The sequence below is a fragment of the Stegodyphus dumicola genome, chromosome 7 (assembly GCF_044657685.1).
Source record: "Stegodyphus dumicola isolate Sdum_Otavi_A_Nest chromosome 7, ASM4465768v1".
NCBI lineage: Eukaryota > Metazoa > Arthropoda > Arachnida > Araneae > Eresidae > Stegodyphus > Stegodyphus dumicola.
The window spans coordinates 152,419,005-152,437,098 of NC_140774.1; the positions used below are offsets into that span (position 1 = coordinate 152,419,005).

At 34.1% G+C, this 18,094-nt stretch overlaps 1 protein-coding gene across 6 annotated transcripts in view; it reads right to left on the reverse strand.

Annotated features, from left to right (window-relative positions):
- Positions 1-1,118: 1,118 nt before the first annotated feature.
- LOC118186520 (uncharacterized) overlaps positions 1,119-18,094 on the reverse strand; it is a 47,533-nt gene continuing 30,557 nt past the window's right edge. For all 6 annotated transcript variants that reach the window (XM_085820909.1, XM_085820913.1, XM_085820908.1 and 3 more), the window contains one exon: positions 1,119-2,865. In XM_085820909.1, the coding sequence (XP_085677035.1) occupies positions 1,193-2,865 (1,673 nt within the window). In that variant the 3' untranslated portion in view covers positions 1,119-1,192. The remainder of the gene's footprint in view (positions 2,866-18,094) is intronic.

An 18,094-nucleotide genomic window follows, 5' to 3' on the forward strand; every position in this document is an offset into this window, starting at 1 on the left:
TCACTTAAAAATAGGAGAAATGAAAGTGCACTTAAGGTTCATCTCTTAGTGTAATCACAAAAACTCCTGATATGAAAGCATGCTTTTATTCGTATCGTCTTTGTTAATTTCAGATGAAACACTAAGGAGTGCAAAAGAAATTTAGGGTTAGGTTACAAATAGGTTGTTTTTGAAATAAATTTCACAGTTGGTGAAATGAGGGAAAATATTTATAAGGCCCGTTTGAGATGCAAACTAGAATTTATCCAAAAGTAGAAGAGGAGCCTCTAGGAAGCCAAAGGAGTTGAAAATCGAAAGAGCTTTGAGGTGTATAAAATAATGATGTTGTTTAACGATGTTTCTTCCTGAACAAAAAGATATACTAGAACCTATATTTACAAAAAATAAAAAAGGTGCCCTTACGGTCCTCGATAATCTAAAGTGTGTGTGTGGAGCAGGGAGGGGGTGATTCTTGGTATCATAACATGAACCATGGTTTTGTTACATATTATCTAAAGCATAAAATTTGACTTCAAAAATGCAACATACTTTCTTATCTGAGTCGTACTGTTTCATTGTTCAATTTTTTGGCTGTTATATCTCCTTGTAATATTATACTAGTTCGGTTACAGCATGATACGAATTACGCATACAGTGTTACATTTGCTATTTTTTTTTTTTATAAAATAATATATTGAATTTAAATCACCATATTTTACATAAGTATGTTCAGCTGGGTTGAATCATCAAAGTGCATAAAAACATAAATTTTATTTTTAAAATAAATTTTAAATTCCTACCGAAATTTTAAAAGTTTTTCTCTTCAGACTTACATAACCATATTCAAGCACCCATCTCTACAGATGCACATCAAAAGAATGCAAAATTAATTTTAAAAACAAAACTTAACAATTGGCAGCTACCTGGAAAAAAAAAATGTCTTAGAGGGGTACCGGTATAAAATATTTACCGGCTCTCCAAATTTAGGATTTTGCTCTAGATTTTTTTTAAGTCTCAATTTTGTGTCCTTAGAGTCCATAAGTTATAGTTCATGCAAAATTTTACCACAATTTAAATTATTTTATATACCACCCTTCAAAAGGTTAAAGTAAGAAAAATAGATATGAAGAATAAGATGGTTTAATTATATAGAAATTTTTTAATGCTCAGTTCTTCCTATGCACAGAATATTACATAAATATCTTTTATTACATTAACATCCAAGATTTTCATTAAGAACAAAATATGTGTGATCATACATTAGAATATTTTTGGAAGCAACTTCTATTTCTCCTGTAGAATCTGGGATTTCAGATACACTAGGCACTACTAAAGACTGAATTTGCTGTGTTCCACTTATTGCAGTTTTTAGAATATTGCTTGCTAGTTCCAAATATTCGATAACTTTATTGTAGGCATCTTCTGTTATTTCAGTTACAGCATTAGAAGATACTATTATTTCTCCAGCTAAATTTATAATAGGCGACATTGTGGAAAAGTCTTTCTCATTTAACTGGACTGTTACTACATCAGAAACATCATTAATTTGACAAAATGTTTCATCATAACACTCAGGAACAACAACATCTGGCCAAGTGGATATTATACATGCATGTATGTGTTTACAGATAGTAAATTTCACTAAATAATCTATACACGTACAACTATACATATGAATGCATATTTTGCATGCTGTACAGGTCAAATCACAAGTCAAATGATCAACATTCTCTTTTGTAACAATATAGGAATAATTTAGTTGGTGCTCAGATGCTACTCTGTAAGATCCTTCAGAAACATATGTGACTTTATTTTTTGCTATTAATCTACCTTTTGCATGACTTTCCTGCATGTTATGTTTTATTTGAGTAGGCTTTTTCTTTAAAGATATACTCCTTCTGTCAAAAAGCTTATCTCTGGTTAATTTTAACAAAGCTTTAAGATAATTGTCTAATCGATGATTTTTTTTGCCATCTATATAAATATACCTAAGAATTTCATGAAAAGCTTCAAAATGTTTATTAGTTTTTATGCCTAGTTCTACTCGATGACATAAGGCCCATTGTTTAACACGTTTGAAATAATTCTTGTGAAAGTAAGCATAATATAAACTAGTACTTGGATTTTTTTTCAAGTCATTCTCAAAGCATACTAATAACTTTTCAAAACGTTCAGTATTAGATTCATGAATTAGAACCTGAAGATACTGGAATACAGGTGTTCGATACTGTGGAATTTTAATTTTTCCAAGATGTTTTTGTAAATTTTTAATTAGATGCCATGAGTTAAGTAAATGATATTTAGGTTCGCCCATTACTGCTGACCAAGCATTGACAATTGCAGGTATATCAGCCGTAAGTAAAATACTGCATTTGAGTTCTTTGCTAAGACTAACCCTAACACTCTCAAAAAAACGAGCCATCGCTTTAACATCTGTACGGTTTGTAATACAAGTTGCAAATGGGTAACCAATTGCATTTTCATCAACAGTCAGAACTGATACTGCTTGATAATCATACCAATTTTTTCCAATAGCAGCATCAATACAAAATGTTTCTGAACAAAATGTTGCCACCATTTTAACTTGAAATGAGGAAATAAGTATAATCATAAAGTCATCAATTTCAAAATGCCCAGTTTCATCTATTTCACCCTGAGGCTTGTAATACAGTGTGGCCATTTCTTTACTTAATGCCAGTTCTTGGATTAAAAATTCTACACTTGCTATGTCATCAGGATGATAATTAGAACAGTCTGACAAGAATCTCTTCATACTGTGCAAAGCTGGGTTATCTATAGGATGAAGAGCTTCTGCATTCACTTCTGCTTCACCATTCATCATTTCATCCAAAACATTATCAAAGGAAACTCCCATGGCAAGGTTTTCTATTGAAGAAAAAATAAAAATTAAATATTGAGATGGGTTTGGATTACTGAATTCTAACACTGTAAACAAACTGCACCAACATTAATGAAACAATAAAAACAGTTTAAATATTCAAATAATAAAATAAAATAACAGATCTCACATATCATACATTACACATATTTCACATGGTAAAATGATGCAGATGAAATTATAAAAGCAGAAGAAAATGACAAAATTAAAACACATATACTATAAAAATATGTTATAGCAATGCATAAAATATATCAAAATACAGTAAAACGTATGATAAAGTAAAATCATATTAAAAAAAAATAGTGTTTTAAATTAGGGAACTTGAGTTCTGCAAAGTTACTGCAATCAGAACCATTCACGTTTTATATTAAATTAAATTAAATTTAGGATATGCCACTCCACTGCATTCACTTGTCATCGTCTTCGGTAAACACTGAATTTTCTATAATCACTAATGGAACATAATCTGCAGTCACACTGATGGAAATGTTTGCAAAAGTTGAAAACTGCCTGGGGGCTGCAATGAGTAGACACATAAATATTTTTAACAAACACAGTGCCTGATGAATATTTTTTGCAGCTTTTTGGTACAGCTGTAGATAATCAGAGCTGTAGATCCTATTTTTTATATGCATCTTATGACTAATACATAAACATGCATTTACAGTTGAGGACTTCTATAAGAAATTGTTGTTTTAAAGCAGGAATTTCTTGTAGCCCCTTGACCTTCAGCATAAAATGCAATATGTATAATAATAACACAAATGGAAAAATTGTAATGTTCATCAATAAACTGAGAAATTTTTAACTACCCTGTACATTTACGAGCTCTGATCCCATTGTCGCCTTCTTAAATGGCTCTACATTGGAAAATATACAGTACATCCCTATACTAATAATAAACTGCAAGATATTTTCTTCAGGCACCTAACAGCCCCTTTTTTGTACTTACATGAGAAGGATAGTATGACTCTTTTTTTAACTCGCTAATAATACAGTAATTCAGCTAGCTATCTGTAAGCAAACAATGTGCTAATAGTATGTTAATACTCCAGGAACAGAGATGAATGAAAATTTCTATTTCAGCAGAATCTTACAAAATGACAAAAGGCTTTTAATGAAAGACTGTAAAAACAAAATCTACATATCCTGTAGTTTCTGGATAATGAGACAATTCTACCTCCTATATTAAATTTTCTAGCATTTTACTTCCTTAATTCCTCCCAATAGCTGTCTTTTTGAAACATTGTTTCAAAGCATTATCATCAAAGTTTCAGCCTTTAATTGTATTTGCACCAAACATAGCAAGTTTGTATTTTGGAGAAGGGGTAAGGGAATGCTTCCCCCACCCCTTCTCCAAAATACAAACTGACTGGGAGGCAAAACCCCTTTTGGGTAAAACAGAGATAAATTGCTTGCTTGAAGCAGGTCAAATCAATGCAAAAATATTTGTCATTACAGTTACGTATCACTCATCACTTAACTTGAACAAATAAAGCTGAAAAGCTTAATATCATATCTACTATTAAATCATTACAATTATCTAGATAACTCAATTCAAATGCGTTAAAGCACATTACTGGAAAATACTACTATACGCTTTGCTTGTCAGTATTTATTCTATACTATCCCTTGAGAAAATTATCTCATTTCTGAATGTGATGAATTGAATAAGGCAAATCGTGAAAAAGTTGTCTGTGATGATTATTTAAGGCAATGAGTTTGAAAACAAAAATTTTTATATTAAAAAATTACTGTTTATGTAGAATAAGCATGAATACAGAACTAATGATAATAATGCAAAAAAACTTATTCTGATAGACTACTAATTTGCAGTGTCAAAAGAGTGTAGACTTGTTAATACTTATGTAATGCAGAACTAAATGTTCAAAAACTACAGAATATATATACAGCTAGGAAGATAAGGATATGCCACTTTTGCATGACACTATAACTGTGCATTTCTCTTGTAATACACACACTAAATTTAACTATGATGAGACATCTGGATACATAGTTTGCATTAATGGCATGCCTTCTTCAACTACTGTATTTTTTATCCTTCAAAGGAACACCTGAAAAGATGACGCCATAGTTGATGATAAGATCAAAGAGAAACTAGTTTGGCATAGAGGTCCACTCAGCTAAATATTCCATTAATTTATTACACAATAGACCACCTGACTACACTACAAAAGTGATTACTTCTGGTTTTCATTACCAAGTTGAGAAAGCTGAATTCTGTTAAATCATCAGGCAGAAATATCCGCACTTTATCCTGAATATGATCTTTAACTCAACAGATGAGAGTCAAGCTTTACTAACTACAGTCAGGCTGGCAGTAAACAGAAATAGCATGTACAATTTATTATTTTTAACTGTTAATTGATTGAGACTAAGAATATGAGGACTATCTGCCTCACTATACTGCAAATATACTAAAGTTTCTTAAATTTTCATCATGGGTTGCAATATGGCACAACTCAAATAAGAATTTTGAGTTATGGTCATTCACAAAATTGTAAAATCATCCATCATCTTTGCAGCAGACCCACTAATATATGAGGCGTGACACAAAAAATGAGACTAAGTGTGTAGCTTGGAAAAAAGAGTGGAGTTGGCAACTGTTTTGGTGATGTCATCCCACGCAACTCCTCTATCCATGCGACCAGTTTCGACTTAACCGATCATACCAGTTGGGAGTACTGCAACATTGAGTGAACATGTAACTGCATTCTGCCAGAAAAAAATGTCTAATGTAAAAAAGCGAATCAACATCAAGTTTCTTGTGAAACTTAAGAAATCAGCCATGGAAACATTTTAAATGTTAAATGAGGCTTATGGAGATGAAACTTTGTCTTGTGCACATGTGTTTGAATGGCATAAGCAATTTTCAGGGAAAAGGGACAAAACACACATGTAAAAATCAAAATTCAAGGCAATATTAATTGTCTTCTTCAACATTAATGGAATTGTAATGATTGAGTGGGTTTCCAGTGGTCAACTGTTAATCAACACTACTACACTGAAGTACTAAAAAGACTTTGTGAAATAATTAGGGAAAAAAAGGCTGCAGTTGTGGAGTGATGGATGGCTGCTGCATAAGGACAATGCACCTGCTCACACGGCCCTTTCTGTCAAGCAGTTTCTGTCCAGCAAAAGCATTACTGTGATGGGGCATCCTCCTTATTTACCTGATTTGGCTCCATGTGCCTTCTTTATATTTCCTAAAGTTAAATCTTGCTAAAAGGAAAGCCATTTTATCTCAAATGAAGAGGTTCAGGAAAAAACGGAATATCTCCTGAAAGACCTTCCAAAAACCTCGTTCCAGAACCATTACGAGCAATAGCAGAACCGAAGGTAGAAGTGGTGTGTGAATGCTGAAGGGGATTGCTTTGAAGGTGATAATGTCACAGAGAACTGATTCTGTAAGTACAATGATTTATTGGACCAGTCACTTTTTTTTGTGTTTGTGTGTGTCACAACTCGTATGTATTTTAGTTAAGTACTGCATTAACAGATGGCAGCAGTGGTATCTCTGCTGCTTTTCTGGTTTCTTGCGTACACTGGCAGAAATACTGATACTCCTCAATTTGTGCCAGACAACTTTGAGATCTGACAGATCAGATATGTCCAAATTTTACAGTAGTAACACTGTAAACTTCAATGACATTTTTGAACTGAAAGAAATAAACAATCATTAGATTACTTCTTCTGTAAGATTTCTTTCAAAGAAACAGATTTTAAAATTGTCAGTGAGAAAACCTACATACGCAGAAAGTCAGCAGTCCTTAAAAGTGACACTGAAAAAAACTTACAACAAACTTATTGCAATATCTAAGAAGAAATGTGACGATCTACGAAGTTCATATGCCAGTAATACCAAGCTATTATTCAGCGTTTTACAACAAATATTTCCATCATAAAATAGATTCTATTTTGAAACTTATATAAACATAAACTATTTATGGGAAACTGTTCACTTTCATTTTGGTTAATGATGTAGCACTGAAACATTAAGAATATCATTTCATTAGTTTACAGTTCATGTTACAATGTGGTAACAGAATTAATAAACCGCAATTTCTTGTCTAAAATTTTTGTTATTAAAATGACCCATGAACTTCCAGTACATCTCAATGGGCTAAAATAATAATAATGTGGCAGTCTGTTGTGGCATACATTGAAGAGGCAAAACATTATAAACATCTACCTACTCAATAACATGTTGCATGACCTTTGGCCTGCAAAATAGCTACACCTCCCTTGGCTTAGAACCATAAGTTCTTGCTAGATGACTGGAGATGAGTAGTACCAAATATCTAAGCAGCGGTCTAGCAAAGTCATGATATTCTGGTGGTGCTTGATCTCTGAGCTGCCACTCCATGATATCCCAAATGTTCTCTTTCTCATTAAGTTCCAGTGAGTTAAGTGGCCAGGACATTGATTGGAATCTATCCTTATGCTCCTCGAACCACTCCAACTCAATTCGAGCCTTGTGACATGGGATGTTGTCCTACTGGAAGATTCAATTTCCAGTTCGGAAGACAAACACCATGTAAGGTTACAACTGATCCGCAGTTATGTTCAGACAGTCAGCATCTTTCATGGTCTGTTCTATCACAATTAAGAGTCCCAGAGCTGCCTATGAGAACTTCCCCCAAAGCATAATACCGCCATCACTAGCCTGTTGTACAGGGAGAGGGCAACTGTTCACCTGGAAGACTGCATGCCCTGACACGACCACCGATATGATAAATAAGAAATCCTGGTTCACTGTCTTCCATTTATTCATGATCCAGTCTCAGTGTTCCCAGGCCCACGGTAGGCGTACTTGACACTTGGTCAACAGAGGCACATGAGTGGGACTTCTACTGTGCAGTCGCATATTCAACAGTTCAGCTGAGCCACTGTCTAGTGTCTAGTGTACTGTCTTGGTGTACCAAGCGGAACAGTCTTCAACATCCTTTTTCTTTGATGATGCGTGGACGTGTAACACCTTGACATCTAGTTTCACAGTCGTTTATCCATTTTACATGAATACTAACAATAGCAGATCATGAACAACTTACTAGTCGTGGAATTTCAGAGATTTCGTTCCGAATCTTCAGGCCACTACAATCTAGCCTCTATCAAATTAGTTTAGATCAACAGCCTTTCCCATCACACACTAAGTGTAAGAATGATTCTTTACCTTCTCCAGCAGCAGTTAAATACCATTCCCACTTAATCATATGCCGTCCATGTCATCCAGACGAATGCATTGAAAACTGTGGAATGGTTATAATGTTCCCCATCATCAATGTAATTTAATAAAATTTATCATTAAAAAATGTTAATTTTAAAATATTTTATAACTATTATTATTATTTACAGAATTCTTATAAAGCCTTTTAGTAATGCTTACTCCTTAATCTATACATTAAGAATGTGATTTCCACATTTCAAAACCAAGGAAAACTTTAAAAATGTTTACCTCAAAACTTTTATTTTTTGAGCTGTGTCTATGAATGATATATTTAAAACAATTAGCAAAACAGATAGCTTAAATACACCATTTTTTACATATTAGCTTATGAATAACACATAAATAAACTAGATTTTTATTATTTTATTTAAATGAATCAAATACAGTGGATTCTCTCCATTATAATTATTGTCGTATTTTTTCATGAAAATGGCATTAATCACAGTGAAATACTTAGTATTAATACAGCAGTTGTATAGGCTTGCAAACCCAAAATGTGTTTGAAACAATTACTCTTTAAGTAACTTCACAAAACTCAATAACATTTTTCTAAAATATTATTGTATGATTATACTATTAAACCACAACACATCATTAGGGCTGCTGTTAATATTTCAGTCTTCATTTTATGCCAACATTTGCTACAGCCTGTTAAAAGAAAAAAATACTTAATCCTATTACAAGAATTTTACAACATCAATGGCTCAATATCTGCCGTTACCTTCAAAATGGCAAATCTTTCAAAAATATCGCAATTCTCACACATCTGCTACAATAATAAATTGTCACCGACACCAATAACTATCACAGCACAAAGGATATTGTAATAATAACACTGAATAATTTTAAATCCACACAATTTTTACAGTGGATCTTGATCGTCTCTTAGTAGATCTTGAAAACAGTTTATCACCTCCGATACTGGCGACCTTAATAACAGACTTTGGCCTTTGTGGGGTTATCTAAGATTTAAATGCAGGAGACACAATTTTAGAAGATTTCATTTGAACAAATAATAATCATGTTTATAAAAAAACTGATGATTCCCTTTTTTTTTCATGTAATAAACAGCAAGATTGATATTACAATCCATACATATTATCTAATTTAGAGGTTAGCAAACTATGACCCAGAGACCAAATCCAGTGCACCACCTCCTATTTTTAATCTGGCCCATCGGTTAATATTCTTTTTTACATGAAAAAATTTAAAATAAATCAAATTGTTCCCCGTAACACAATAGCAAATAGTCCAGTTGTGAAGTTCTGAATAATGGCCACGTATGGTGCTACTGGCATTGTACATTCGGTTATCTGCAGTTGCTGCAGATGATGTGTTGCAAGTTCTATCAGTTCTCTAATTATCTGTCAGGTTGACATGCTATAGTTGGTTTTGTTTTTGTTTTATTACTTAATCACTCTTCTCATGTCAGTCTCAAGACTATATAAGAAGAAAAATATGGACTTCAAATATCATGCTTTTATAGAAGAATGAAGGGTGAATTATTTTGTCACAGAATTAAATAACCAAATATCATGCTTATTATACACTAGCCATCCAAAAGTATCAGAACAGCCAGTGGTACAGATACAGAGAGTCCTGAGGCATATATTAATATGATTTTGGTCTCCCTTTCATATTGATGACAGCTTGCACGCATCTGGGAAGACCTTCAAAAAGTTTTTCATAGCTGTAAGCATTGACTTCCAGGTGTCTAAGCTAGTGATAGTTTTGCCGATTACTTTCTGTTGCCCAAATTTGGCGTGAAATAGCTATAAGTCACCAAACTCGGCGACCATTTGAGGGCATTTTTTCCATTCCATGTATAAAACTATGTATGGTATTGTAACTGAATAACTGTAATTGATTCCTATATCTAAGTGCATCTGGCTCTCATACGCCTTCCAGTAATTTGAAGAAGTGGAAGATACTAAAGATTCCTTGGCGGCGGTGAAAATATTTATATGACCAGAGACAGCATCAGCTTGGTTTTCTCAATTCAGAATCGACTATGGAATTCTGAGATATCTCCTCTTAAGGCACACTTTGCATTGTGTAGTGTTTAACATTCTTAATAGTTTGAAGTATAACTACTGATTGTGCTCTGTGATACTGAGAAGAGCTGTATGAAAATTTTATGGAAAGTTCCAGAACCGTAAAGTGTTCCTTTTAGTAAAATAAATTTTATTGAGCTATCATTGGCTCTGTGTGTATTCACTCTATTATGTACCCATATGCAATAATTGTTGGTGTCAGGAGTAGGGTTGAATACTGGTGACAAGAGTGATTGATAGATGAGCAACTAAGACAGCTGGTGAAGGCTTCTGCTGTATTCCAAGAAAATACGGAAGAGGCCATCAACTATGTGAAAGAAGAGGAAAAAACAGGCCAAGATGAAACCAGACCAGAAAAACATGGAAGAGGCCAGCAAGCAGGTCAAGAGGAGATGAGAAGAGAAATTACAACCATAATAGGGGGGGATGAAGCCATAAAAGAAGAATACACACAGTTGAAAAAAAAAAATGGGAGAAACTGAAGAAAGATTTTTGCCAAAGAACAAATCGAAGACAGAGTTTCTGCCGTTGCCAAAGAAGTTGACACTTTAAATTCATAACAACAGCAAGAAGCAATTCCAATGGTTTCAAATTTTTACCCATGATTTCTTGTCTCTCTCTAAAGCCATCCACATATGATGGCAAAAGCTCCTGCGAAGTGTACAAGAGATGCGAATGGTTGGGATTCCCAAGCTTATGCCTGTCATCTCACCACTTCTCTGACAACAGACACAGTGGATATCCTTCAAACTCTGCCCGAAAACCAGAGGCTAGACTTTAAAGCTCTATCTAGCGCAATGAGATGCAGTTTGGTGAGAAGTACTGAAAAGACTATAGTAGGCTTCAGTCAAACACTCCATAACCTCACCATGCACGTTGAAATGCTATTTCATCTTATCTTTTTGGACTGCCCATCAGAGAGCAGCGAAATCTTTTGTCCCTGCAGTACTTTATCAATACTATCTGGTGTCCTAAGCATTGAAATACCTGCAAATGGTGGATGTCAAGCATTTAAAAAGTGCTTTAGTCTATGCCATGAAATTCAAGGCAGCCCAGCAAACAACTTGTAGAGAACGACACCTAATCAGAGCTGCTCCAGAAGCCAGTGGATCAAGTGACTGCTCATCTAGACGATTTACCAAGCAAGTGAATGCCTTACGATGGAACAGAAATGACAAGAAACCGTTCTTGAAATGCTGGAACTATAGCTGTACAGGCCATGCTGGATGGAATCATAGAACATCTCAAGGCACAGAAGCTAAGACTACTCCCAGCAAGGAGGGAAACTAATTTAATGACCATCTCGCAGGATAGAGTTTGCCAGAGTTCACGGAGTAATTTTGTAAGAGTACTGTTCCTGAACCTGAAGCCCTTTCAGATATTCAACAGAAGGTTGTAATATTTTTAGGTTCTAAGCAGAATATAGTTGCATCCCTATCATTTAACTCTGACAGTATTTCTGAAAGAAACTTGCACTATTTACGCTTCATACACAGATAATACTAGAAGCCAATTAGCCAAATCCTAATTAATGCTGGTTCACAATGGCCATGTATTCTATATATGATTTTGCTAAAGAACTAAAATTAAAGACTTTAATGAAAGAAAGGTTATATATTTTTTTCTTTTGGGTATATTCAGGGTAGGCTAATGGAATATAGTGTTATTCAAATTGCTCTTTTAAGTATGCCTAATGATTCAATCACAGTTGAAGCTCTTGTTACAAACACCATTTCTGGAGCAATCATAAAAATTCCCTCAAAAACCATTTTGGAAATATTAAAATCAGAAAAACTTAAAGTTAGCTAATAATGGTGAGTTTGCTGAAATAAAAATATTGCTGGTATCTGATTCATGTTGGAAAGGGCAAAGAGGCAAAAAGAAAAGGGTAAGTAAGAAATTATTTGTGGTTTCTTCTATATATGGTTGAATCTTTGGAAGGCAGTCAGTGTAGTGTCTCTATTTTTACAACTGGTGCTTCTCACTACTTGAAGAAAGATGATAATTCAATTAATGATTATTTGCAAAGGCTTTGGATCTTAGATCACATGGGTTTAGGGCAGAATGAGAATCCTGATGATAAATCAGTCATTGAGAAATCTGGAAAAGATTTGTATTTCACTAATGGTAGATATGTAGCTCATTTGTTATGGAAATTAAATCATGAAAATTTGGGTAATAATTTAAAAATGCCAAGTGACGTCTGGTAAATTTAAACTAAAAAATGGTGAATGCGTTAGGGAGAATTATGATTCCATAATTAACGATCGGTTAAAAAATGAAAAAGTTGAGAAGTGCAAAATTGAAAGTCTTGACAGTAATAAAATTTATACGTGTGCATTATAAAGTGGTAAGTGTTAACACTGAAAAGAAATGAAGCCAAGATCTGATGTTTCAGTATTGCTTAACTTGAGGAATCTGGCAACTTCGAGTAGAAGAAAAAAAGAGGTAAGCTGGCCACCATTATCTTGTGTGTTCTAGTTGTGCTATTCTAAGGCGGTTATTGTTATTATGCAACATGTATTTTAAGATGCGGATAGCAAGAGTGTCCAACTAAGTAGAATATGTAAACATTCCTAGTTGCAAGTGTAAATTTTGTTAACAGAAGTAACATTACAAAATGATACAGTCCACTACATTTGTGTGTGAATTTCATGACTTTTTTCAAGTGTGATTAAATACAATGATCGAAGAGAAAGAAAAAATGCATTAAAAACTAAGGTCCCTATTCTGTTTTATACATCTTCAAAATGCAGTGAGGTAGGTATCTCTGAGCCATTGCTTGATGCCTCGAACAGAAGGTCCAAATATGAATCCTTCTATTTTGGATTTAATATTGCATTTCAGACAATACAAACACTCATTTTAAGCCAATAATGAAAAGGCCTTTCTCCAGATCAAAATTTCTGAAACTGATAGAAATGCGTTATTTTTTTTATACTTTGATAATAATCACAATTCAAAACATTAAAGAATGACCTGCGTTAATTTCTGTGTGTCATCTAGCCCTTTCATTCTACCTAACACTATTAAAAAAATGAAGAAAATACCAAAAGAAAAACCCAGATGTTTTTTAGATGCTTAATGGTTTGATATATATATATATATATATATATATATATACACAAGGTATTTGTTAGATCATGGGACAAACTTGGAGGGGTGGTGGAGCGTACTAAAACATGCATATTTTTATAGGAATGTAGGATCTAAAATGATGGGTTAGGGCAGGAATGCAAAAAAATGACATAAGAGAAAAATGAGTTGATGTATAAAATCAACGCAAAGTGCTTCTTTGTAGCAATACAGTAGACACAATAAATGTTCAAAATTGTGACCACCAGCAGTAATACATGCTTGGTAATGTCGCAGAAGGGATTGACGAACATTTTGAAAAACGACAGGCATTTTGCGAATGCTTGCAGCCACAATACATAGTCGTGCAACCAGGTCCTCCAGTGAGTCAACGGGAGACTTGTAAATGATGCTCTTCAGATGGACGCATAAAAAAAAAAAATTCAAGCTGGATTAATCTGGCGAACGGGGTGGCCATTGAACGGGTCCACCACAGCCACGGCCAATGCATCGGCCCGGAAATGTCCCATCCAAGTAATTGTGGACCACATGTGGTTATGGGCTGGTGCACCATCATGCTGGAACCACATGAGATCAAGAACAACAGCCGGAACATCCTGCAGCAATTCCGGTAGCACCTCTTGCAGAAAAATATGATAACATAAGTCATTTGTACATGCAAGTAAGAGGTATGGGCCTATGAGGTAGTCATTGACAATACCTGCCGACACATTCCTAGAGAAGCAGGTTTGGAATACATGTGGACGTGTGCCATGTGGATTATGAGTTGTCCACACGTGCATGTTGTGGCTATTGAAGATGTCGTTCTGTGAGAAAGTTGCCTCGTCTGTGAATAGCACATCTGATGGGAAATCTGCTTGCGCCACACACTGCTGCAAGAATCAACGACAGAAATGAACTCGAAGAGGGTAATCTGTCTCTTGCAAGGCTTGGACTCTCTGCAAATGGTATGGATGCAAACCATTTGCATGCAATACTCTCCAAACGGTGGAATGACTCAGATGCAGACGACATGCAATAGCTCTTGTACTTGTATGAGGTGATTCATGCACAATGTTCAAAATGGATTCTTCAATGTGAGGTTGTCTTGCACTTCTTCCACTCCTAGTGTCAGAGGTGGCTTCAAATGGCCCGTTTTCCAACAGAGACCGATGCAACCTCTTGAACATTGTGTGCTTCGGCACACGCTTTTTCAGAAACTGTTCCTGGTACAACCGTAGCTCTGCCATTCCCATTAGCAGCACCATACATGGGATGCATGTCCGCTTTTTCCCTGTGCGTAAACTCACCCATCATGCTCAACATCAGAGTTGCGAATGATATTTTGATGCATCGGATCGTGGTTTTTCCGGCTCACTACCGCTGCATTGCCAGCCAATCACAGCTGCAGTTCCCTGTTTTGTACATTTATTGTGAATACTGTATTGCTGCAAAGAAGTACTTTGCGTTGATTTTGTACATAAACACTTTTTCCTCTTGTGTCATTTTTTTGTGTTCCTGCCTTAACCCGCCACTTTAGACCCTACATTCCTATACAAAAAATGCATGTTTTAGAATGCTCCACCACCCCTCCAAGTTTGTCCCATGATCTATGAAACATTCTGTAGATGATGTTTTCTATGGAAATGATTTCGTGGCACAGGCTTTTAAGTTAAACACTGGAGCCTATAGCAAGCTTAAAAATGCCATCATTTTAATACAAATTCAAAAGATCTCAAAAAACTTTGGGATGATAGTGGAATAATTAAGTAAGGAAAAGAACAAAATAACATTTTAAAAGTGTTAGAACTTAATTGGTGTAATTTCCTTAAACATAGATAACTTTGCAAAACATTAAATGATTATATTAGTCAAAAATACTATAAAATTAAATAAATATATAAAATTAAATTATAAATTAAACTATAAAGAAACACAACAAAAAGAAATATACTACAGGTAACTGCTATTATTTTCGATCCAGTAGGTTTCTTGGCACAATTTGCATTATGTGCAAAACTGATAATGCCAAACCTTTGGCAGCTGGGTTTAGAATCTGATGACAAGGTTCCAACCAAACATAAGCAATATAATCCGAGTGATGCGGTGAAATTGAGAAGATAAAGAAATTTGAAATTTTTTGTTGATATTTCCCAAGCAAATGCACTCAAAACGAAGATACCGAACTGCAATTATTCCATTATGCATCTATTGAGGTATATGGTGTAGTCATTTACTTTAGATCGGTTGAGGAAAGGTAGGTAGCATTCATTATAACAAAATCTAGAATTGCACCAATAAAACAAAAACTCACACTGCCAAGGCTACAGCTGTTAAGAGCATTAACATCGGCAAAGATTTGCAAAAAAATTAAAAGAACTATTCTCAATTTATGAAGAAAATATATATTTGTGGATTGACAGTATGATAATGGTTAAATGGATCCACAGAACTCCTGAACGTTGAAAAATGTAAGCAAAAAATCATGCATCAGAAATACAATCATTAACTTGCCCAAATAACTGGAGACATTGTAGTCCAATCCAGGAGACATTTTATCTCAAGGATGTTCAGCCGAATATATGTTGTCTTCAAAATTATGTCACTCTGGACCAGACTGGTCAGTTAAATCAGTGAGTGCTTGGCCTAGTAAATTTACTGTGACAATGGAATTTTCTTATGCTGAATTACAGCAGAAAAAGTGTATAAATGATACCACAATACTACCGTCTATTGGAGAAAAAAATCTAATCTTCCACTGAATCTCGGAAAATATAAAAAATTAATTAGAGCTATTAGACAAATCGCATAGATCTTTAGATTTATTCACAGTTTCAAAAATTAAACCGATAAGAAAACAGGACCCTTGCCTGCAGAAGAATTCTCCCACAGAATTGTATTCGATAAAAGAAATTCATGTGAATATTCAGTGGATTCAATATGAACATTTTCATGATGAAATTAATAGTTTAAAGTATGACAGTTGCTTTTGAAAAACTCTAAAATTTATGAACTGAATCTTTTTCCAAGTGAGGAAGGAGTGTTTTTATTAGGAGGAAGACTAAAAAAATCACCTTTACGTCTTCATGAACAACATCCTATAATTATTTCTTCAAGAAACTCAATTTACGGATCTTTTGGTATGTGATGCAAGCAAGCGAGTCCCTTGTCTCCCACCTTCATGCTGGTGTAGCTAATACACTCATGTTTCTCGTGAAAAATACTGGATAATTAGATCCAGAGAAAATGTGAAATGGGTTATAAGAATATAAACTGCGTTTTGTGCCAGCATTATAACTCCTGACCAATGACAAGTCATTGCACCATTTCCTTCGTATAGAATTGAAAAAAATACCTTCAATGTTATAGGCCTGGATTATGCGGTCAACTTTTCGCTAAAATTGAAGATATGAAGTATTATATCCTATTATTTACTCATGCAGTGACCAGAGGTGTTCATCTTGAACTAACAAACAATATCACAATAAATCTTTCCTACTTGCTTTTCGTCGATTTATATAAAGAAAAGGGTTGTGCTCTTTAATATACTCAGATAATGCTCATATGTTCAAGGCAGTTGACGTAGAGCGTAGAAAGATGTGGCAGGTATTAAGCCATCCTGATGTATAGAATTATGCTGCAAAGGGCATTCAGTGGAGGTAGGTCATTGAAAGAGGGTCATTGAAATGGGGTGGATTTTATGAGACTTGCATGATCCGCAGACACAATATTATGAAAATTCTTGGTTGAATATCACTGCTACTGAAAGAATTGGCAACTTTACTGACTGAAATTGAAGTGGTGATAAATCATCAACCCTTGCCTTACATCTAAGATAATAAGTTCTATCACCTGCTCATTTTCTGCTAGGACAGAAACCTGCTAATTTGCCTCCTTTCAAATAAATACACTCATGAAGCACTAAAGAAATTCTTTTAAAAGTACATCTATATCGTGAAAAACTATTAAATAACTTCTGGAAAAATTTCTATAAAGATTATTTGTTGAATCTGAAATTGTGAATTGTGTGAACAATGTCTGTTCAAAACAAGGACCTTGAACATGAATGATATCATGAAAATACATGATGAACATTTACACGTAACATGTGCAGACTGGGAGGTTCTGAAAACTTTTACTGGTAGAGATTGACTACTTCTTAGTTTTGAAATAAAGATTGAAAAAGAACATTATAAAGAGATTTTTACAGTTATTTAAGTTACGGTGCTAAATATATTAACATTGTGTAATAGAATATTACTTACTGAATACATAATTTTAATATTTCACATTATTTATACGTACATTTCATATTTAAAGTTGAAACTTATATATTAGAAAATTTTAAGGTTTTAGAAATATACAACTATGTTTAAAATTTAATTTTGGAAAAAAAAGGGGTAAAGTTTATGTTAATAATTCTAGTATTTTAGTTGGATTATTGAAATGTTACTTGTTTAATATTATCCTCAATTATAAAACTTCTTGATTAATTAAATTTCCTAATACTTGAAAAAAAAAAGTGCTGTAACTATAATCCTTGATATAAATGAAAGTTTGCTTGATAATCCTGAAACATATAGGAAGTTTTTAGTTGTTCTTAATGTTGAGTATTTGCATTTTGACATTTGCACGTATTCATGTTCGCTGCACTGTACCCATGCACACTCACTATAGTACGAGTATAAAAACTAAACTTTTCACTGAGATTCTCTTGCACCTGTACTTCACCGTTCCTGTGTGTTCGTGGTCAACGTCTGATGTTGGCTTATCACCATGTATTTAGTTGCGTATTTTAATTTTAAATAATGTTAATTTTATGTTTTGCTAAAGTTC